Source organism: Pseudorasbora parva, chromosome 21 (assembly GCF_024679245.1).
Source record: "Pseudorasbora parva isolate DD20220531a chromosome 21, ASM2467924v1, whole genome shotgun sequence".
Taxonomy (NCBI): domain Eukaryota; kingdom Metazoa; phylum Chordata; class Actinopteri; order Cypriniformes; family Gobionidae; genus Pseudorasbora; species Pseudorasbora parva.
Genome location: NC_090192.1, coordinates 3,923,730 through 3,939,967, shown reverse-complemented (window position 1 = coordinate 3,939,967; position 16,238 = coordinate 3,923,730). Strand labels below are relative to the sequence as shown.

General features: G+C 41.1%; 3 protein-coding genes across 3 annotated transcripts in view; all 3 read right to left on the bottom strand.

Annotated features, from left to right (window-relative positions):
- Positions 1-1,665, bottom strand: part of antxr1c (ANTXR cell adhesion molecule 1c) — a 40,618-nt gene extending 38,953 nt beyond the window's left edge. Inside the window, exon 1 of the mRNA XM_067429705.1 lies at positions 1,062-1,665. Within this exon, the coding sequence (XP_067285806.1) occupies positions 1,062-1,207 (146 nt within the window). The 5' untranslated portion in view covers positions 1,208-1,665. The remainder of the gene's footprint in view (positions 1-1,061) is intronic.
- Positions 1,666-6,721: 5,056 nt separating this feature from the next.
- On the bottom strand, positions 6,722-9,289 carry LOC137055516 (retinol-binding protein 3-like). Its single transcript, XM_067429328.1, has 4 exons — positions 8,000-9,289; positions 7,705-7,895; positions 7,434-7,576; positions 6,722-7,250 (listed from the first exon to the last, which is right to left on the bottom strand). The coding sequence occupies exons 1-4, from the start codon at positions 9,176-9,178 to the stop codon at positions 6,925-6,927; spliced, it is 1,839 nt and encodes a 612-aa protein (XP_067285429.1). The 5' UTR covers positions 9,179-9,289; the 3' UTR covers positions 6,722-6,924.
- A 151-nt stretch (positions 9,290-9,440) lies between these two features.
- Positions 9,441-14,043, bottom strand: LOC137055515 (retinol-binding protein 3-like). The gene has a single exon (XM_067429327.1). It carries the CDS (start codon positions 14,020-14,022, stop codon positions 11,269-11,271), a length of 2,754 nt encoding a protein of 917 aa, XP_067285428.1. The 5' UTR covers positions 14,023-14,043; the 3' UTR covers positions 9,441-11,268.
- Between the last annotated feature and the right edge of the window lie 2,195 nt (positions 14,044-16,238).

The following is a 16,238-nucleotide window of genomic DNA, read 5'->3' as shown; positions in this document are numbered from 1 at the left end:
GTTTAGATTAACCATGAATCACAATTTGAGTTTAAGGAAACTTATATATTGGGAGCATAACTTACATTCGCATACTAAGTCACGCAGCCAAAAAAGGTGTTTAATATAAATAAATGTGCAATTGGATATTTGGATTAAACATCCTGCAAAGAAATCTACCAGACCGACACATATAAATCGTGGGAAAGGATGTTGTCTTTCTGGGTCTGTTAAACAATGGTAAAGGACAAGAGACAGGAAAAGAGAACCACAGAGGAATGAAGTTGTGACCGTCTGAAGTGCTTATTCAGCAAACTTCACATGTACCACCCCTTGCTCATCATTACACACAAAACAACAAGTTGGCACACTGCAAAAATAAACCAGTTGACTTCTGCAAACTGTCAATGGTAGTGTATCGTAATGTCTAGACTCTTAAAAATAATGGAGGTTTTCCCAGCAATACCATTGATCCATTTTAGGTTCTTAAAAGAACATTTTAACAATCTGAATAACCTTTTTCAACTTTACAAAATCTTTTGTGGAATATGGATTGTAAATGGAACCATACCAATAAAAACCTATTATTTTTAATGGTGAAATATACTGAACTGAACAGTATTATCTCCATGAACTCTAATTGAACCCAATACCAAACAATAGACATCTGGTGAAAGTCTATTTTGTTGTTCCGGAATGTGAGAAATTTGGGGAAAATAAGGAGGATGTGAGTGGAAATGTACTGGCCTACTTTATCCAGGCAGTATGTGGAAAACATCAGGCCAGCAGACCACAAAAGCATCCCTAACATTTGCCCTTCACATAGATCAAATTGCCTTTATACGCGATTGACGGATTTATGTTGTAGGTATAGCAGACAGTTTACCAGCTGCAAGACCAAAGAGATTAAATATATAACTTTCAGATACCTTTCCTTCAGGAGAGAGAGAGAGAGAGAGAGAGAGAGAGAGAGAGAGAGAGAGAGAGAGAGAGAGAGAGAGAGAGAGAGAGAGAGAGAGAGAGAGAGAGAGATTATTTGTCAAAACAATGAGCAAAACGATTAAATTATAAAAGTTACTTACTTGTCAAGGACAAAATACAAGTCGAATGCGCCCTGACAGGATCTCTCCTCCTCCACATCTTCTTCGGCTCCCGCGGATGGAAGCGTGAACAACAAAAGTCCAAAGAAAAGTACGCCAAGACACATTTTTACTACTGAACGTGCCATCGTTTCTTATTGCAAAAACATCAATGCTAAGGCAAGCAAATGGTCATTCACATTATCTCTAATATGGAGCCTGAAGAGAGCCTCTGCTGAGATCCTGAGGGAAGGATGCACACAAAGAAGAGGAGTTTTTGCGGATGTTGACGCAGTCCTTACTCACATCAATCTGAAAACCCTCAAAACTTCAGATAAGATAAAAACAGGCTATTCCCAATATGCACCGCACGGAAAGCCGATGTCCAGAAAAAACACCACAAAAAAAGTTCCAAATGTGTGTTTACTGTTTAAAAAAATATATAAAACACGGGCCGGTTTGTTGTTTTTGGAGAATTTTGAAGAATTGTTGCCGTACGAAATCCACGTGTAAAAAGGCCAGATGTATTTCCCCCCCAAGCGCTTGATATGCTATTTAATGTAGATGGACAAAGCAAAGAAGGAGTCGTTTGAGAAAAGAGCCCAGGCTCAGAGTTGGCAGAAGAGGAGCTGGTGTCAAATTTCTACCCTTGTTGAAAAAAAGTGTTTCTTCTCCTGCTTCTTGAAGGTTTCCTCCCTTCCTTTGGATATGCAAAATATATGGGTGTTTGCACTGTTTGTTTTTTTTTACTGTTCTGTCTTGTCTACTAGCTGCTGATAATAAAATAAAAAACAAAATCAAAACTAGAACAGAAAAATATTTTATCTTTATGTATTCTACACAATGTTTACAGGTATGACTTTATTTCTTATTCAAGCTTCATTATTATTACCTATGTTCCTTTTTTATTTATTTCCCCCTTTCCTTATGTTTACAGTTTCACAAGGCCCTATCAGCAGTTTACATCGGTACACCAGTAGGTGGCGTTAAAGGGATAGTTCACCCAAAAATTTCAATTAGCCCATGAATTACTCACCCTCAAGTCGTCCGAGGTTCTTTCAGACGAAAACAATCGGAGTTATATTAATAAATGTCCTGACTCTCCCTAGCTTTATATGGGCTGTGAATGGCTGTTTCTGTTTTGAAGTCCATAGTCCATAGTCCATAAAATTGCATACATTTTTTTTTTTTTTTTTTGAAAAGAGAAATATTAGAGGATTTCAATATGAGAAGAGAGGAGCTTGAGTTTGTTGCTACATCCTACTCCTACATCCTGTATGAAATATCACGTCATGGGTTATTCTTTTGCTGTAAGACTTGCATAGGCCGTCTGCATTCTGCTAGTTATTTTAGTTTTTAAAGTTTTAAATAAGGGTATTTTTCTTACACAAATGCACCGCTTCGCTACTGAAGGCCTTTATTAACCCACCGGAGCTGTATGGAGCAGTTATATGATGTATAGATGCACTTTTAATGGACTTCAAAACAGAAACACTCATTCACTGCCATTTCAAAGCTTGGAAGAGCCAGGCCCAGGACATTTTAATATAACTCTATTATAAGTTATATTAAGATAACTCGATTATATTTGTCTGAAAGAAGAATGTCATATACCCCTATAACATACTTTTTTAGCCATCATGAAGCTATTAGCCTACTTAAAGGAAGTGTATGTAAGATTGTGGCCAAAACTGAAACTGCAATCACTTTCAAATGACTGTAGAGCGGTGTATCCCCCTCCCTCTCCCAACCACACCATAACCTTATCATAACCTTATCGCTAAACATAACTCCACCTACTGGGTCCAGAGGTGGAGCTGGACTAAGTCAAACTCCACCATTTACTTTCAGAAAGGGATAGCTAAATGTCATTTGGCTCTGCAGTGAGCACCACTTGGAGCCAAATTACGCCTAGCTCCTCCTCTCTGGATGTAATCTACCTCTGTAGATTTAATATAGGTACATTCAGAGAGGGGGAACGTGACCTCAAGCTCCACCCATTACTTTCAGAGAGGGGGTACTGGACCTCAAGCTCCACCCATTACTTTCAGAGAGGGGGTACTGGACCTCAAGCTCCACCCATTACTTTCAGAGGGGGGGAACTGGACCTCAAGCTCCACCCATTACTTTCAGAGAGGGGGTACTTGACCTTAAGCTCCACCCATTACTTTCAGAGAGGGGTTACTGGACCTCAAGCTCCACCCATTACTTTCAGAGAGGGGGTACTGGACCTCAAGCTCCACCCATTACATTCAGAGAGGGGGTACTGGACCTCAAGCTCCACCGATTACGTTCAGAGAGGGGGTACTGGACCTCAAGCTCCACCCATTACTTTCAGAGATGGGGTCCTGGACCTCAAGCTCCACCCATTAGGTTCAGAGAGGGGGTACTGGACCGTCAAGCTCCACCTATTACATTCAGAGATGGTACTGGACCTCAAGCTCCACCCATTACATTCAGAGAGGGGGAACTGGACCTCAAGCTCCACCCATTACATTCAGAGAGGGGGTACTGGACCTCAAGCTCCACCAATTACATTCAGAGATTGGGTCCTGGACCTCAAGCTCCACCCATTACGTTCAGAGATGGGTTACTGGACCTCAAGCTCCACCCATTACATTCAGAGATGGGGTCCTGGACCTCAAGCTCCACCCATTACGTTCAGAGAGGGGGTACTGGACCTCAAGCTTCACCCATTACATTCAGAGAGGGGGTACTGGACCTTCAAGCTCCACCCATTACATTTAGAGAGGGGGTATTGGACCTTCAAGCTCCACCCATTACGTTCAGAGATGGGTTACTGGACTTCAAGCTCCACCCATTACATTCAGAGATGGGGTCCTGGACCTCAAGCTCCACCCATTACATTCAGAGAGGGGGTACTGGACCTCAAGCTCCACCCATTACATTCAGAGATGGGGTCCTGGACCTCAAGCTCCACCCATTACGTTCAGAGAGGGGGTAATGGACTTTCAAGCTCCACCTATTACATTCAGAGATGGGGGTACTGGACCTCAAGCTCCACCCATTACATTCAGAGAGGGGGAACTGGACCTCAAGCTTCACCCATTACATTCAGAGAGGGGGTACTGGACCTCAAGCTCCACCAATTACATTCAGAGATTGGGTCCTGGACCTCAAGCTCCACCCATTACGTTCAGAGATGGGTTACTGGACCTTCAAGCTCCACCCATTACGTTTAGAGAGTGGGTACTGGACCTCAAGCTCCACCCATTACGTTTAGAGAGGGGGTACTGGACCTTCAAGCTCCACCCATTACGTTTAGAGAGGGGGTACTGGACCTTCAAGCTCCACCCATTACGTTTAGAGAGGGGGTACTGGACCTTCAAGCTCCACCCATTACGTTTAGAGAGGGGGTACTGGACCTCAAGCTCCACCCATTACGGTTAGAGAGGGGGTACTGGACCTTCAAGCTCCACCCATTACATTTAAAGAGGGGGTACTGGACCTTCAAGCTCCACCCATTACGTTTAGAGAGGGGGTACTGGACCTTCAAGCTCCACCCATTACGTTTAGAGAGGGGGTACTGGACCTTCAAGCTCCACCCATTACGTTTAGAGAGGGGGTACTGGACCTCAAGCTCCACCCATTACGGTTAGAGAGGGGGTACTGGACCTTCAAGCTCCACCCTTTACGTTTAAAGAGGGGGTACTGGACCTCAAGCTCCACCCATTACGGTTAGAGAGGGGGTACTGGACCTTCAAGCTCCACCCATTACGTTTAGAGAGGGGGTACTGGACCTTCAAGCTCCACCCATTACGTTTAGAGAGGGGGTACTGGACCTTCAAGCTCCACCCATTACGTTTAGAGAGGGGGTACTGGACCTTCAAGCTCCACCCATTACGTTTAGAGATGGGTTACTGGACCTTCAAGCTCCACCCATTACGTTTAGAGAGGGGGTACTGGACCTCAAGCTCCACCCATTACGTTTAGAGAGGGGGTACTGGACCTCAAGCTCCACCCATTACGTTTAGAGAAGGGGTACTGGACCTCAAGCTCCACCCATTACATTTAGAGAGGGGGTACTGGACCTTCAAGCTCCACCCATTACGTTTAGAGAGGGGGTACTGGACCTTCAAGCTCCACCCTTTACGTTTAAAGAGGGGGTACTGGACCTTCAAGCTCCACCCATTACGTTTAGAGAGGGGGTACTGGACCTTCAAGCTCCACCCATAACGTTTAGAGGGGTGGTACTGGACCTTCAAGCTCCACCCATTACGTTTAGAGAGGGGGTACTGGACCTTCAAGCTCCAACCATTACGTTTAGAGAGGGGGTACTGGACCTCAAGCTCCACCCATTACGTTTAGAGAGGGGGTACTGGACCTTCAAGCTCCACCCATTACGTTTAGAGAGGGGGTACTGGACCTCAAGCTCCACCCATTACGTTTAGAGAGGGGGTACTGGACCTCAAGCTCCACCCATTACGTTTAGAGAGGGGGTACTGGACCTTCAAGCTCCACCCATTACATTCAGAGAGGGGGAACTGGATGTTAATTAAGAGTTTCAACAACATTTGTATAATACCATATCCCTGTCTCTCTTTACTGTGAACAATAAACAAACATATTTCTAATATCGTGTGTCATATAATTCGGACAATCTGGATATATCTATATATCATACTCCTTTGGGCTGTGGATCTCTTCCATAAATATCTTTGTCATATATATAGGCCTATAACATATCATTAGGTTATCTATCCGATGAGGGCCATGCCTTTCTTATTATGGTGCATTAACTGAATGAGGGCAGTTTTCTCCAACAGGGTTTATTATGTCCTGTTGACAACAGGTGCTACATAACTGTAATTTTAGTATGGCAGCAGATGTATTTGACAGCATGCTTTGGTCCACTGTTGGATGAAGAAGATATGCTGCCATCTTCTGGTTCTTTTTGTTAATTTCTAATAGAAGAAGTGCATCTTACTTTTGTAATGAACATTGTGTTTGCTTATATTCTGTGTGGTTATTTTAAAAATGAGTTAATTTAAAGTAGAGGTAAATGATCTTAGGCTTTTACACACATGTCTAGGATTGGTTTATGTTCGCTAAACTAATTTTAGATCAGTTGAAAGGAATTTTCGGTAACACTTTAGTCCAATTCTCACTATTAACTTGCTTATTATCATGCATATTACTAGGATATTGGCTGTTTATTAGTACTTATTAAGCACATATTAATGCCTTATTCTGCATTATCTCTTAATAAGTCAATACCTAAACTTAACAAATACCTTACTAACTATTAATAAGATTTAATTAGGTGTTTATTGAGGCAAATGACATTGTTAATGTGAGAATTGGAACCTAAACTAAAGTGTGACTACATTTTCTATTTATTATTTGAAAACGCATTACAATTAGAACAGTTTCCATGTGGTATTTAGCAAGTTTTATCATTTGGTTTTAATTGCGATTTCCCCCAAATATATAGAAAGAGAATTAAGTTGCATTTTGATTTTAAACAAGACAATTTCAGTTTGTTAATATGCATGAGTAGATGTTTATAATACAAGCATATACAAGCATAAACACATTTTGATGTGGACAGAGTAAAGTACCCAACACATACATTTAAGTTCAGAACAGAACATCGGAATATCACTTTGAGAATATCACTTGAATTAGAGATGTTTGCTTTAGAGATTGCAAGCTTTAGATTGGATGGGTTAGAAATAATACAGAAAAATAAAAATAAAAGATTTTAATAAGCAACAGAAGACAACTTTGTACTTTCTAAAAATTACCTTAATGATCTACACAGATCTAGACCAAAAATATCCATCCTTCTAAATGACTAATTTGCTATAAAATTTGGCTTCCATACCAGGCCCAGACGGACAACTTATTTTTGGCCGGAAAAATGCTTATTGAGGATGCTCTTGGCTGTGTCGAGGGCAGCATCAGCGGGCACTGGAATATGCGGGGCAATGCCAGCGCCCTCCCAGGAAGGACCTTGAGCAGCGTCCGAATGGTTGATGGGAATAGACAAGAAGATATCGCTTTCGCCCACACGGAAGCTCTCTGGGGGGTGACAACCTCCACGGGTTGTCTCGCCGATAATCATTGCACGTCCCAGCCTTTTCATGATAAAAACAAACTCCTCAGCAGCACCAGCGGTCACACCACTGGTGAGGATAATCAAACTTTTTTTGCTGCCATATCTTTTGCCTAGATAGTGTAGAATTGCAATAAAATGTATTAATTTTGCAGTATGAACATCATACAACACATACTACTTAAGGACACTGCTTCTTATATATTCAGCTCAAAAAAGCTAGAACAATTTTAAAATGGGTCTACACAAAGAGTAAAATAATAAATTAAATATGTATAGTCACTTTAGCAATGTACCTGTAAGTTGTGTAAGGGTCAGAAGATCTCTCGTGGTATTGGAGGGTCGGTCATAAACGTGGTCCAGCACAATCTGCTTGTCACCGTCAAAGAAGTATGAGCAAAAGCCAGCGATGGAAGAGGTAGGCCCACCAACATTGTTCCTAGAAAGAATATGTATCGTAATATCACATTATGATCAAAACCGGTGGATTAAAAATGCTGGAAGTTCTGAATCAGAACTGGCTATTTAGCTGGATTTAGAGCGAGAAAGAAATATACAATATTTCACCTCAGATCAATGATCAGCGCGTCAGTGTCAATCACTTTGTTCCAGACATGTTCCACAATGATCTGAGCAATGGCAGCAACATGTTCAAAATCTCCAAACATGTCAAAGCGGAGGAAACCAATGTTGTTTTCAAATACGTCCGTGTGGAATGAAACTTTAATGAGCTCGATGAACATCTCAGGTGTGGGATTCTGAAATTTAAAAGAGCAATAGTCATTCATAATTTTGCCTCAATAACCAACAAATATCAGAATTTTTATATCCAAAAAAAGAGAAAAAAAAATGCATGCATTACCATTGGAGGAAGTGCGGGGATGTTGCTGGTGGTCTTCAGGCACTTGTCCCCTGACAGTTTTAGGAGATCCGCAGAGAGCTTTGCTACCAGTTCTTCTTTTGTGGAGATGAGGTTGTATTCCCCACTAGCTCCCAGCTTCTCTGCGACATCATCCCCAACACTTGGAAATGCATAGTTGTCTGCAACCAGTGTGGCTGCCGCCTGAACCAACCCTGGGATTTCAGCACGAAGTTTAATGATTGCGACTGCAGCGTCAACAGCATCTTCTGCAGCAACTTCGACATCTGGTTCTACTCCATTGATTTCCCAGCTCTTGCCAGTGATGGGGTTAATAGACTTAGCAACTGGCACAGACACATAGAAGTCAGTGTCACCCACCTTGATTTTGCTCATTTTTATAGTTCCTCCAGCTGTGTTCTCCCCAACGATGGTGGCCCTTTTAAGGTGTTTAAGGCAATAAGCAACATCTTCTGCAACCCCAACTGTATCCTTGCTTGTCAGGATGATCAAGGGTTTGGAGGTTCCATATCTCTTTCCCAAAAGGGTCGGCATGGACCACAACTCTATGGTGAGGTCAGAGGTGCGATCATACACCGAATCAATGTGGATTAATGGCTCTGGATCAGTGTAGTAAGACACAATATATGGAATCCCGGATACCTCACCACTGACGGCATTGCGGAAGTCAAGAATCATGCCAGATGTTGGGAGGATTTTGTCCCAGATGTACTCCAGCAAAAGAGGCCCAACCTTCTGAGCCATCTCCTCACCAATGATGTGATGAATCATCAGGTAACCAATGTTGCCATCCAGGATCTCAACTTTGACCGTGTCTTTGATCATTGCGGCCAGATGCTCCGGTGGGATGTCAGGCATGGCTGGCGGTGCTGCAGGAACGAAGCCTGGCTCGTATGTGACTTTCACTCTGGAATCGCTAACTGTTTTTCTGACCCCATCAGTCAGAACACTGGCAAGGATGACAGGATCTGAAATGCTGAGGATCTCAGTGTTACTACTCGCAGCGTCTATTGCCTCTTCCATGCCGGCGAGTTTTTCTGGCGAGCAGTAGTTGTCCATGAGTATTTTCGCCATATCCACAATAAGTGTGGGTGAGAAAACACAGTGAGCCACATTACTGAAGATCAACAACGACGCAAGTAGAACTAAAGCTTGAGCCATTGTGGCCAGTTTCAGATCCCAGCTAACACAGCGCAACTGATCTCTCCTTCTGCAGAGAGGGTAGTCAACTGAGTCTACTTGGACACTCAGGTTTCTGTTAACACATGCATAAGAAGCTTTTCTTCGCAATAAAACCTTAATCTCATTAGCCAAAGTTCTTTAGTCAGAAAAAAACAAGCTAAAATGTATGTTATGTTGCATATATGTTACAAAAATATGAAGCACCTTCTCACATACAGTGTTCTGTAGTGAGGATAAGAAATTTAATGTGTATCAAATAACCTTTTATTGTAATTTCAGTGGTTAAAAGAGATGCAAATGAAACATTTATTGTATGTCTTTTTTATTTATTTTATTCTATAGCATGTCTTTTTTATTTTTACATAAGTATGAGTATACAAAAGCATAGCATCAAAAGAGCATTTTGGTGAAAATAACTGCTAAACTATTTCAGGAATATGTCAGACAGCTATATAAATGGTAAATTATTTTCTATTCCACACACATTGAACATCCTTTTGACTATGATGTTTGTTGCTGTAAAAAAATGAAACAAAAATTAAATATAGCTGCAAGCAGCCATTGTCGGGGCAAAGCACAAAGAACATGATCAAGCCAACATGGGTGGGAGTATAAGACCAACTCCAACAATGAGCAAATAAATACATATTAAGGTCATTTAGGCAAAATGCCTGAAAAATCAAATACAATCAATGGTAATGTGATTTAATGGTTTATCACTTTCGACCAATAGGTGGTGCTTTTACAAATTTGATGTGGTAAGTAAGATGACATTAAGGTGTCAAGAGAGAAACACAGTGGAGAAATACAGCCTCAAGAGTCATTTTGACATCATGCCTCAACTTTGTCCCTCTTTGTTGATTTATGAAAACGGTTTCACCTGTTGACACAGAATCCATAAATTCAAACTGAAGATGAAACAATTTGGGACTAACTGTCTAGGAGGAGTTAGAAAAAGCCAAAATATAGCTGCAGCCCGGAGGCTTGCTCCAAGAAACAAATTTCGTTGCAGTGTACTTGTACATTTGTAATGACAATAAACTTCTATCTATCTAAAAATCAAATTGTATACAGGAAGTTTGACTGACTATGGAACATTTTGTATCAATGTTCTCGACATGACCCAAGGGATCTATTACCAGTTTCATAACAATAGGCTAATTTAAGAAAACACATTTTGTTTAGCATTTATGGAAATTTCATTGTAACTTTTGACCACAAAGTGGCCACAACTGCCCCAAAACTGGAACAAATTGTGCCAAAAAAAAATACACATACCCAGTTTAAAAAGATATGCCAATGTTCTCGTAAAAATATAGCATTTTTACAAATTCAGAGTTTTGGACAAACAGTTCAGAAGTAATAAGCAAAAATTAAATATTTTCATATCTCCTGGCCACTAGGTGGCACTGTGCTGAAACTGTGAAGGTAGCATCGGGTCATGGTTGTCATAACACACACCAATTTTGGTCAAAATACACTAAAGTGTTGCAGAGAGATAGGGTGCGTCTCAATCAGCTCCCTAGTTCAGTTGTCAGGGCACTGATCAGGGAGTCAGCCCAATTACTTATGTCCTGATCAGTGGCCTGACAACTGAACTAGGGAGCTGATTTAGATGCAGGGATAGCATCTCATTAATTTTAGGGTGCTCTTTGTCTAATTTGTTTGTAGGTTATTCGCTAATAGTTTGATGAATCGACTAAATTCCATACCTTTATGTTTGCCATGGTCTAAAGATGATCTGGTTACAATGAAGCCAAGAAATCAGAGTAAAAAGTATTAGAATTTACTAGAATTTAGTTTCAAGCCCTTACGGTTAAAAACGTTTTTAACATAAACATGAGTGGATCTTTGGACAGTTGGTGGTGCTATAAAGTATTGAGTTGGAGACTCCACATTTTCTATGGTAAATATTCAGACTGTCTTCTATCTGTGTGCCAATTTTTTTTTTTTACTTTCCCACAAATGGTTCTATGGGCAGGCAATAGACTTCCAGAGCAGAAATGGAAAAATAATCAAAAGAATGCCAACCTTTGGTGCTTGGCCCCTAATAACAAAGCCCCATACTTTTATTTCCCTGAATTTTTCTTTTGGTGGATTGTGCCAATTATTTTCTGGGCAACATTAAGTGCATCATTTGCTTGAACTGCTATATGTGGTTCAACCCCTGAAACACTCCATGCTTTTCCAGTAACTGCACTCAAAACAGCCCGGTTGGGAATGGAAGCATACAGGATGCTATTCCCAATTTGGTAAGTCCCACTTGAGATGGCACCCCCGATAGTGGGCTCTCCAATTATAGTGGCCCTTTTCAGGTCTTTCATTGTTCTGGCGAACGCCTCCGCGGCTGATCCAGTCATGTGACTTGTCAGGATATAAATGTCTTTCTGGGAGCCGTACCTCTGTCCTAGCACTTCTGGAAGGGTCGTAACCTTTGTCGAGGTTGTCGTGGAGCGATCAAAAATGGTGTAAAGGTGTTTTAAGGGCTGTGCATCAAATAAATAGGTGCAAATGAGTGGAATAGCCGTGGAATAGCCATCCGTGTTATATCTCACATCAATTATGAGCATGTCTGTGTTCACCAACTTGTTCCATACAGCTGTGAGGAGCTGGGGACCAATCGCTCGCAGAACCTTTATGTCTTCCATCATGTCGAATCTCAAATAGCCAATATTTCCAGATATAACCTCTACTTTGAATAGGGCATCAATGATGAACCCTACCTCTTCAGGGGAAGGGATTTTGGGAACGTCATGAAGGGATTCCGGTTCAGTTTCACAGTAGAAAATGTGCAGTCTGTGGTCGCCCGAGGTCTCTTGGAGATCTGTAGTGAGTTGAGATGCAAGAGATTCATAGTCAACAACTGACCGGTACAGTCCCTCGGATAGTTTGGACTGTAACAGTCTACTCACTTTAGCTGCAACCTCAGATAGAGTGTAATGCTTTTCCAAGATATCTCCAGCTTCTTGCACCAAAGCCTGAATATCTTTATGGAACGCAATGATTTCCTGAGCTCGCTCAACTGCATCCTCAGCAAGCACGATGGCATCAGGTACTACGCCGCCTCCAAGCCAACATTCCCCATGTATATCAATGAAATTTATGACGGGGACAGTAATAGCAAGGTTTGTTTCTTCAACTTGAAAAGTCTTGGAGTGAAGGAGCGTTCCAGAGGTGATTTCCCCAATAACAGTGCCGCGGTGCAGGGATTGCATCAGGTAAGCGAACTCTTCTCCAGCTTCTGCTGTGTAATAGCTTGTTAAAATATAAATACCCTTTCTGGACCCATAGGAAGGCCCAGTGATGTTACGGAGGGTGTGAAAATCAGCAGTCATGTTCCGGCTGCTGTCGTAGATTGAAAAGAGATGAGTGTTTGATGAAGTGTCGAACATGTAGGAGAGCAGAATTGGCAAGGCCTCGGTGGATCCACCGGTGTTATAGCGCAGATCGATAATCAGGTTCTCAGTGTCTTTGATTGGTTGCCAGATCTTTTCCTTGATTCGATCCTCTAGTCCAATCAAAATGGTGGGTGTAGGGAACCTGTCAAAACGCAGATATCCAATGTTTCCTGATATTATTTCCAATTTGAATAGCAGATCAATAAGATTATCAAAAGATGAATGGTCTTCAGGTGTTGCATTTAGGCCATTGTCAGACAATCCTCGCATTGTCTTGATATTTAAACGAGGGTCTTCAAAGACCGACTGCAGCTCGTAATTAAGTTTAGCTGCCAAGTCCTCCTCAGAAACCACTGTGAAAAAATCTGTTTTACCGAGCTGAGTCAGCAACGCTGGGATTTTATCTTTAAATGAGTAAAATCGTTTAATGATGTCTGACACCCTTTTAACTGTTTTCGGTATTGATTTCCTGATGGCAATGAGGGTCTTGGCTTTGGCAATTCCTTCCTTTGGGTTGACGGTGACAGATGGTGACACTCCGTTCACTTCCCAGCTCTGTCCTGTTAAAGGGTTCACAGATCTAGCAACAGGGACCGTAATATAAAACCCAGAGTCCCCAACGCTTAACTTCTCAACCTTAACTGACCCTCCGGCCGACCTTTCTCCAACAATGACAGCTCTTTTTAGATGTTTTAAAACATATGCAACCGCTTCCGCTATGCCCATGGTGCGCTTGCTGATTAAGACGATCACTTCTTTTCTTTTCCCGTATCGTTCCCCCAAGAGGGTCGGCATTGTCCACAGCTCCTTCGTAGTGTTGGTGGGACGCTCATATATTGTGTCGATGTGCAAAAGTGGTTCAGAGTCGAAAAAATAGGAAACAATGTATGGTAGACCAGAGAGCTCTCCTGCTGTGCTGAAACGGAGATCAAAAATCATTGCTGATGTATGCACAACCTTCTTCCAGATGTTGTCGTGAAGGAGGCGTCCCAGTTTTGATGCAGTCTCCTGACCTATAATACGGTCAATCCTCAGGTATCCAATGTTGTTATCCATCACTTCCAGTTTAACAGTATTCCTGATTAGCCGTATCAGCTGTTCAGTAGACAGTGACTGAAGTGCAGGTGACGTGATCGGAATATAATTAGGCTCGTAAGACACAGTCAGTCTGGGATCATTGAGTGCACCCTGAACGCCGGTAGTAAGTACGCCTGCCAGTGTTTTCCGATCAGAGATGTGAAGGATCTCTCCGCTGCTAATCGCTTGTTGGATTGCCTCCTGCATACCAACTAGATTCTCTGGGAAGCAGTAGTTGTCAAGCAGAATTTTAGCCATATCCAAGACAAGCGCAGACTGAAATGAGTCGACGAGCATAACCCGACAAGCGAAGGTGATCAGGGCAAACACTCTTACAGTCCCTGCCATCTTTTGCCGTTAGATGTTGAATTTTGTCTAAGCCAGAGGTTTTGTCCACGAAGAGGTGCTTTGGTAGATAGAGCAGGTTTTTGACAACAGCAACCACATAAGAGGCTTTTGCTCTGAATAAACCTTTAATCGCATTATCTGCAGTGCATCAGCAAGTCATTGACAGATAAAAATCAATAAATATGACATTTTTTGGAGAGGATATAAAATCACTTTAAATACGCAGCTTCATCAGGACTTAAAGGGACTGTTCACCAAAATGTTTTTTTTACTTCTGTTGTATATCTGTTGTTTCACAGAAGAAATAAAGTCATACAGGTTTGGAACAACTTGAGGGTGAGTAAATGACAGAATTAAAATGTTTGTGTGAGCTATCCCTTTAATGGCAGAATTTGGAGGTGAGTAATTGAGGACAGAACTTGCATTTTTGGTGCAAATGTTTGGGGGAAAAAAGTAAATCATAATATGGAATTACTGTGTATTTATTGGAAAGTTCCTCTGTCTTACTCTTTTTTGGGGTCATGAACACATTTTAAGCAATGGAACATAAAAAATTGTTGAGTAAAATTACTTTACAGTAAATCCCACTGGGTCTCTTTACACATTTTCTCTTGGACAATAGTCCTCTCAGCCCTGCCGTCATGAGGAAAATAAGGTCAATCTTTCTAAGGTGACGTCTGGGTCAGGCTAATGACGTGATTACACCGGTGAACAGGTGACCGTTAAATGAACACCAAAATAGAAATGCATTTGTATGCGCTGAGACTTTTTAGGCTATTTTCAACTCCACAAACCATCTTACCATGCAATTTAGACAATAGCTTTGATTGTATAATAATAAATACATTACTCTTTGTCTGAAAGAGGCTAATTTATTAACACTTTGGCAAAAACTGTAAGTTATTCACATTCCGAATAGTTTTATTTTTATTTTTATCTTCTTATACCCCCCTCCCCATTCTTTTCTATCATTTTTCTAAATATCAGAGCATTAGTGTGAATTTAGAGGCCCTTGCTACTTTTCCAGGATGAAATTATGTAACCCCACATTTCACTCAACACTAATTGGTGCTGCACTGTTAATCTTGCTTTATCTTTTAATGCTCAGAGCCTTATGCAATTCTGTCTGATGATTCCATGTGGCCAATCAGAGATTGGGAATCTCATTTTAAGATGACTGGAGTTTTGTCCTGCGCATCTGAGGGGAGGAAATGTTTCTGAGCTGGGGATAGAAACAGGTTAGCATGACTATCTGTCCCTGAATGACCCTGAAACGTTTTTTTCTTAATGTAATTCCACTAAAACATCCCCTTCACAGCTATGAAGTTTAAGCCTTGATGATAAATTCCATTAGTGGATTTTGATAAATCTTTGAGGATCATGCAAATTACAATATTTTTCAGATCTAATTTGCAACATGCATTTTAAGCTATTACAAAACAATGTACCAGTTCTAACCAACAGCATCTGCTTACCTGACTGAAAAGCTCCAGCAGCAGAAAGCGCTCACCACACACCACAATAAGCTTGGCTTGCTAAAATGTATTTGGACAGCCAAAACCGAAGCTACGTCGATGCATGATTTCTTGCAATCAAATAATTTTTTAGACTTTATTGATCAAATTTAAATCAAATTACATAATTGTAAAACAAAATATTTTAGATGGATATGCTGGACATACAAAAACAATGGATTATATACAAATCTCTGATGCGGGACCAATAAAAGAACAACAATAAAAAACAAAGAAAGAATACAATTTTAAGTTATATACATGAGTGTCAATAGGGGCTTAAGCCCAGAATGTTTCAGTCTGGAGCTCTAGTGGGAGTTATTGCATAATTTTGGGTTGTTGTTCTCTCTCTACAAATTATATGAGCATTTCCCTGAATACGTTTGTCTGGAGCTGCCCAGAATAGGTCAATCTTGAAGTGGGACCACAAGGGCATTGCCCCTTGCTATATTCTCATTATGCGCCATCCATATTATTTTTTTTAAAGTTCATTACTAAAGAACTAGATATTGTATTAAAATGCTTTGACACTTGGATTTCCTGATTGATATTTGAAGTGGTGTTTTTTGAGTATGGAATTAAAATGTACCTGTGAATGTTAAGAGATGTTAGTCACATGCCAACTGAACTAATCAGATGACTTAATGAACTATATTGCTTTCACCTTTTGTTGAATTGGTTGTGTTGCTCTCCCTGAGGAAG

Bases quoted from the DNA above. Each gene is read 5' to 3' on its own strand.
- LOC137055516 (XM_067429328.1), bottom strand. From the start codon at position 9,178: ATGGCTCAAGCTTTAGTTCTACTTGCGTCGTTGTTGATCTTCAGTAAT. The intron at 7,577-7,704 runs GTGAAATATTGT...TATTCTTTCTAG, and splicing joins GCGCTGATCATTGATCTGAG to GAACAATGTTGGTGGGCCTA. The intron at 7,251-7,433 runs GTACATTGCTAA...TACACTATCTAG, and splicing joins GACCCTTACACAACTTACAG to GCAAAAGATATGGCAGCAAA.
- LOC137055515 (XM_067429327.1), bottom strand. From the start codon at position 14,022: ATGGCAGGGACTGTAAGAGTGTTTGCCCTGATCACCTTCGCTTGTCGG.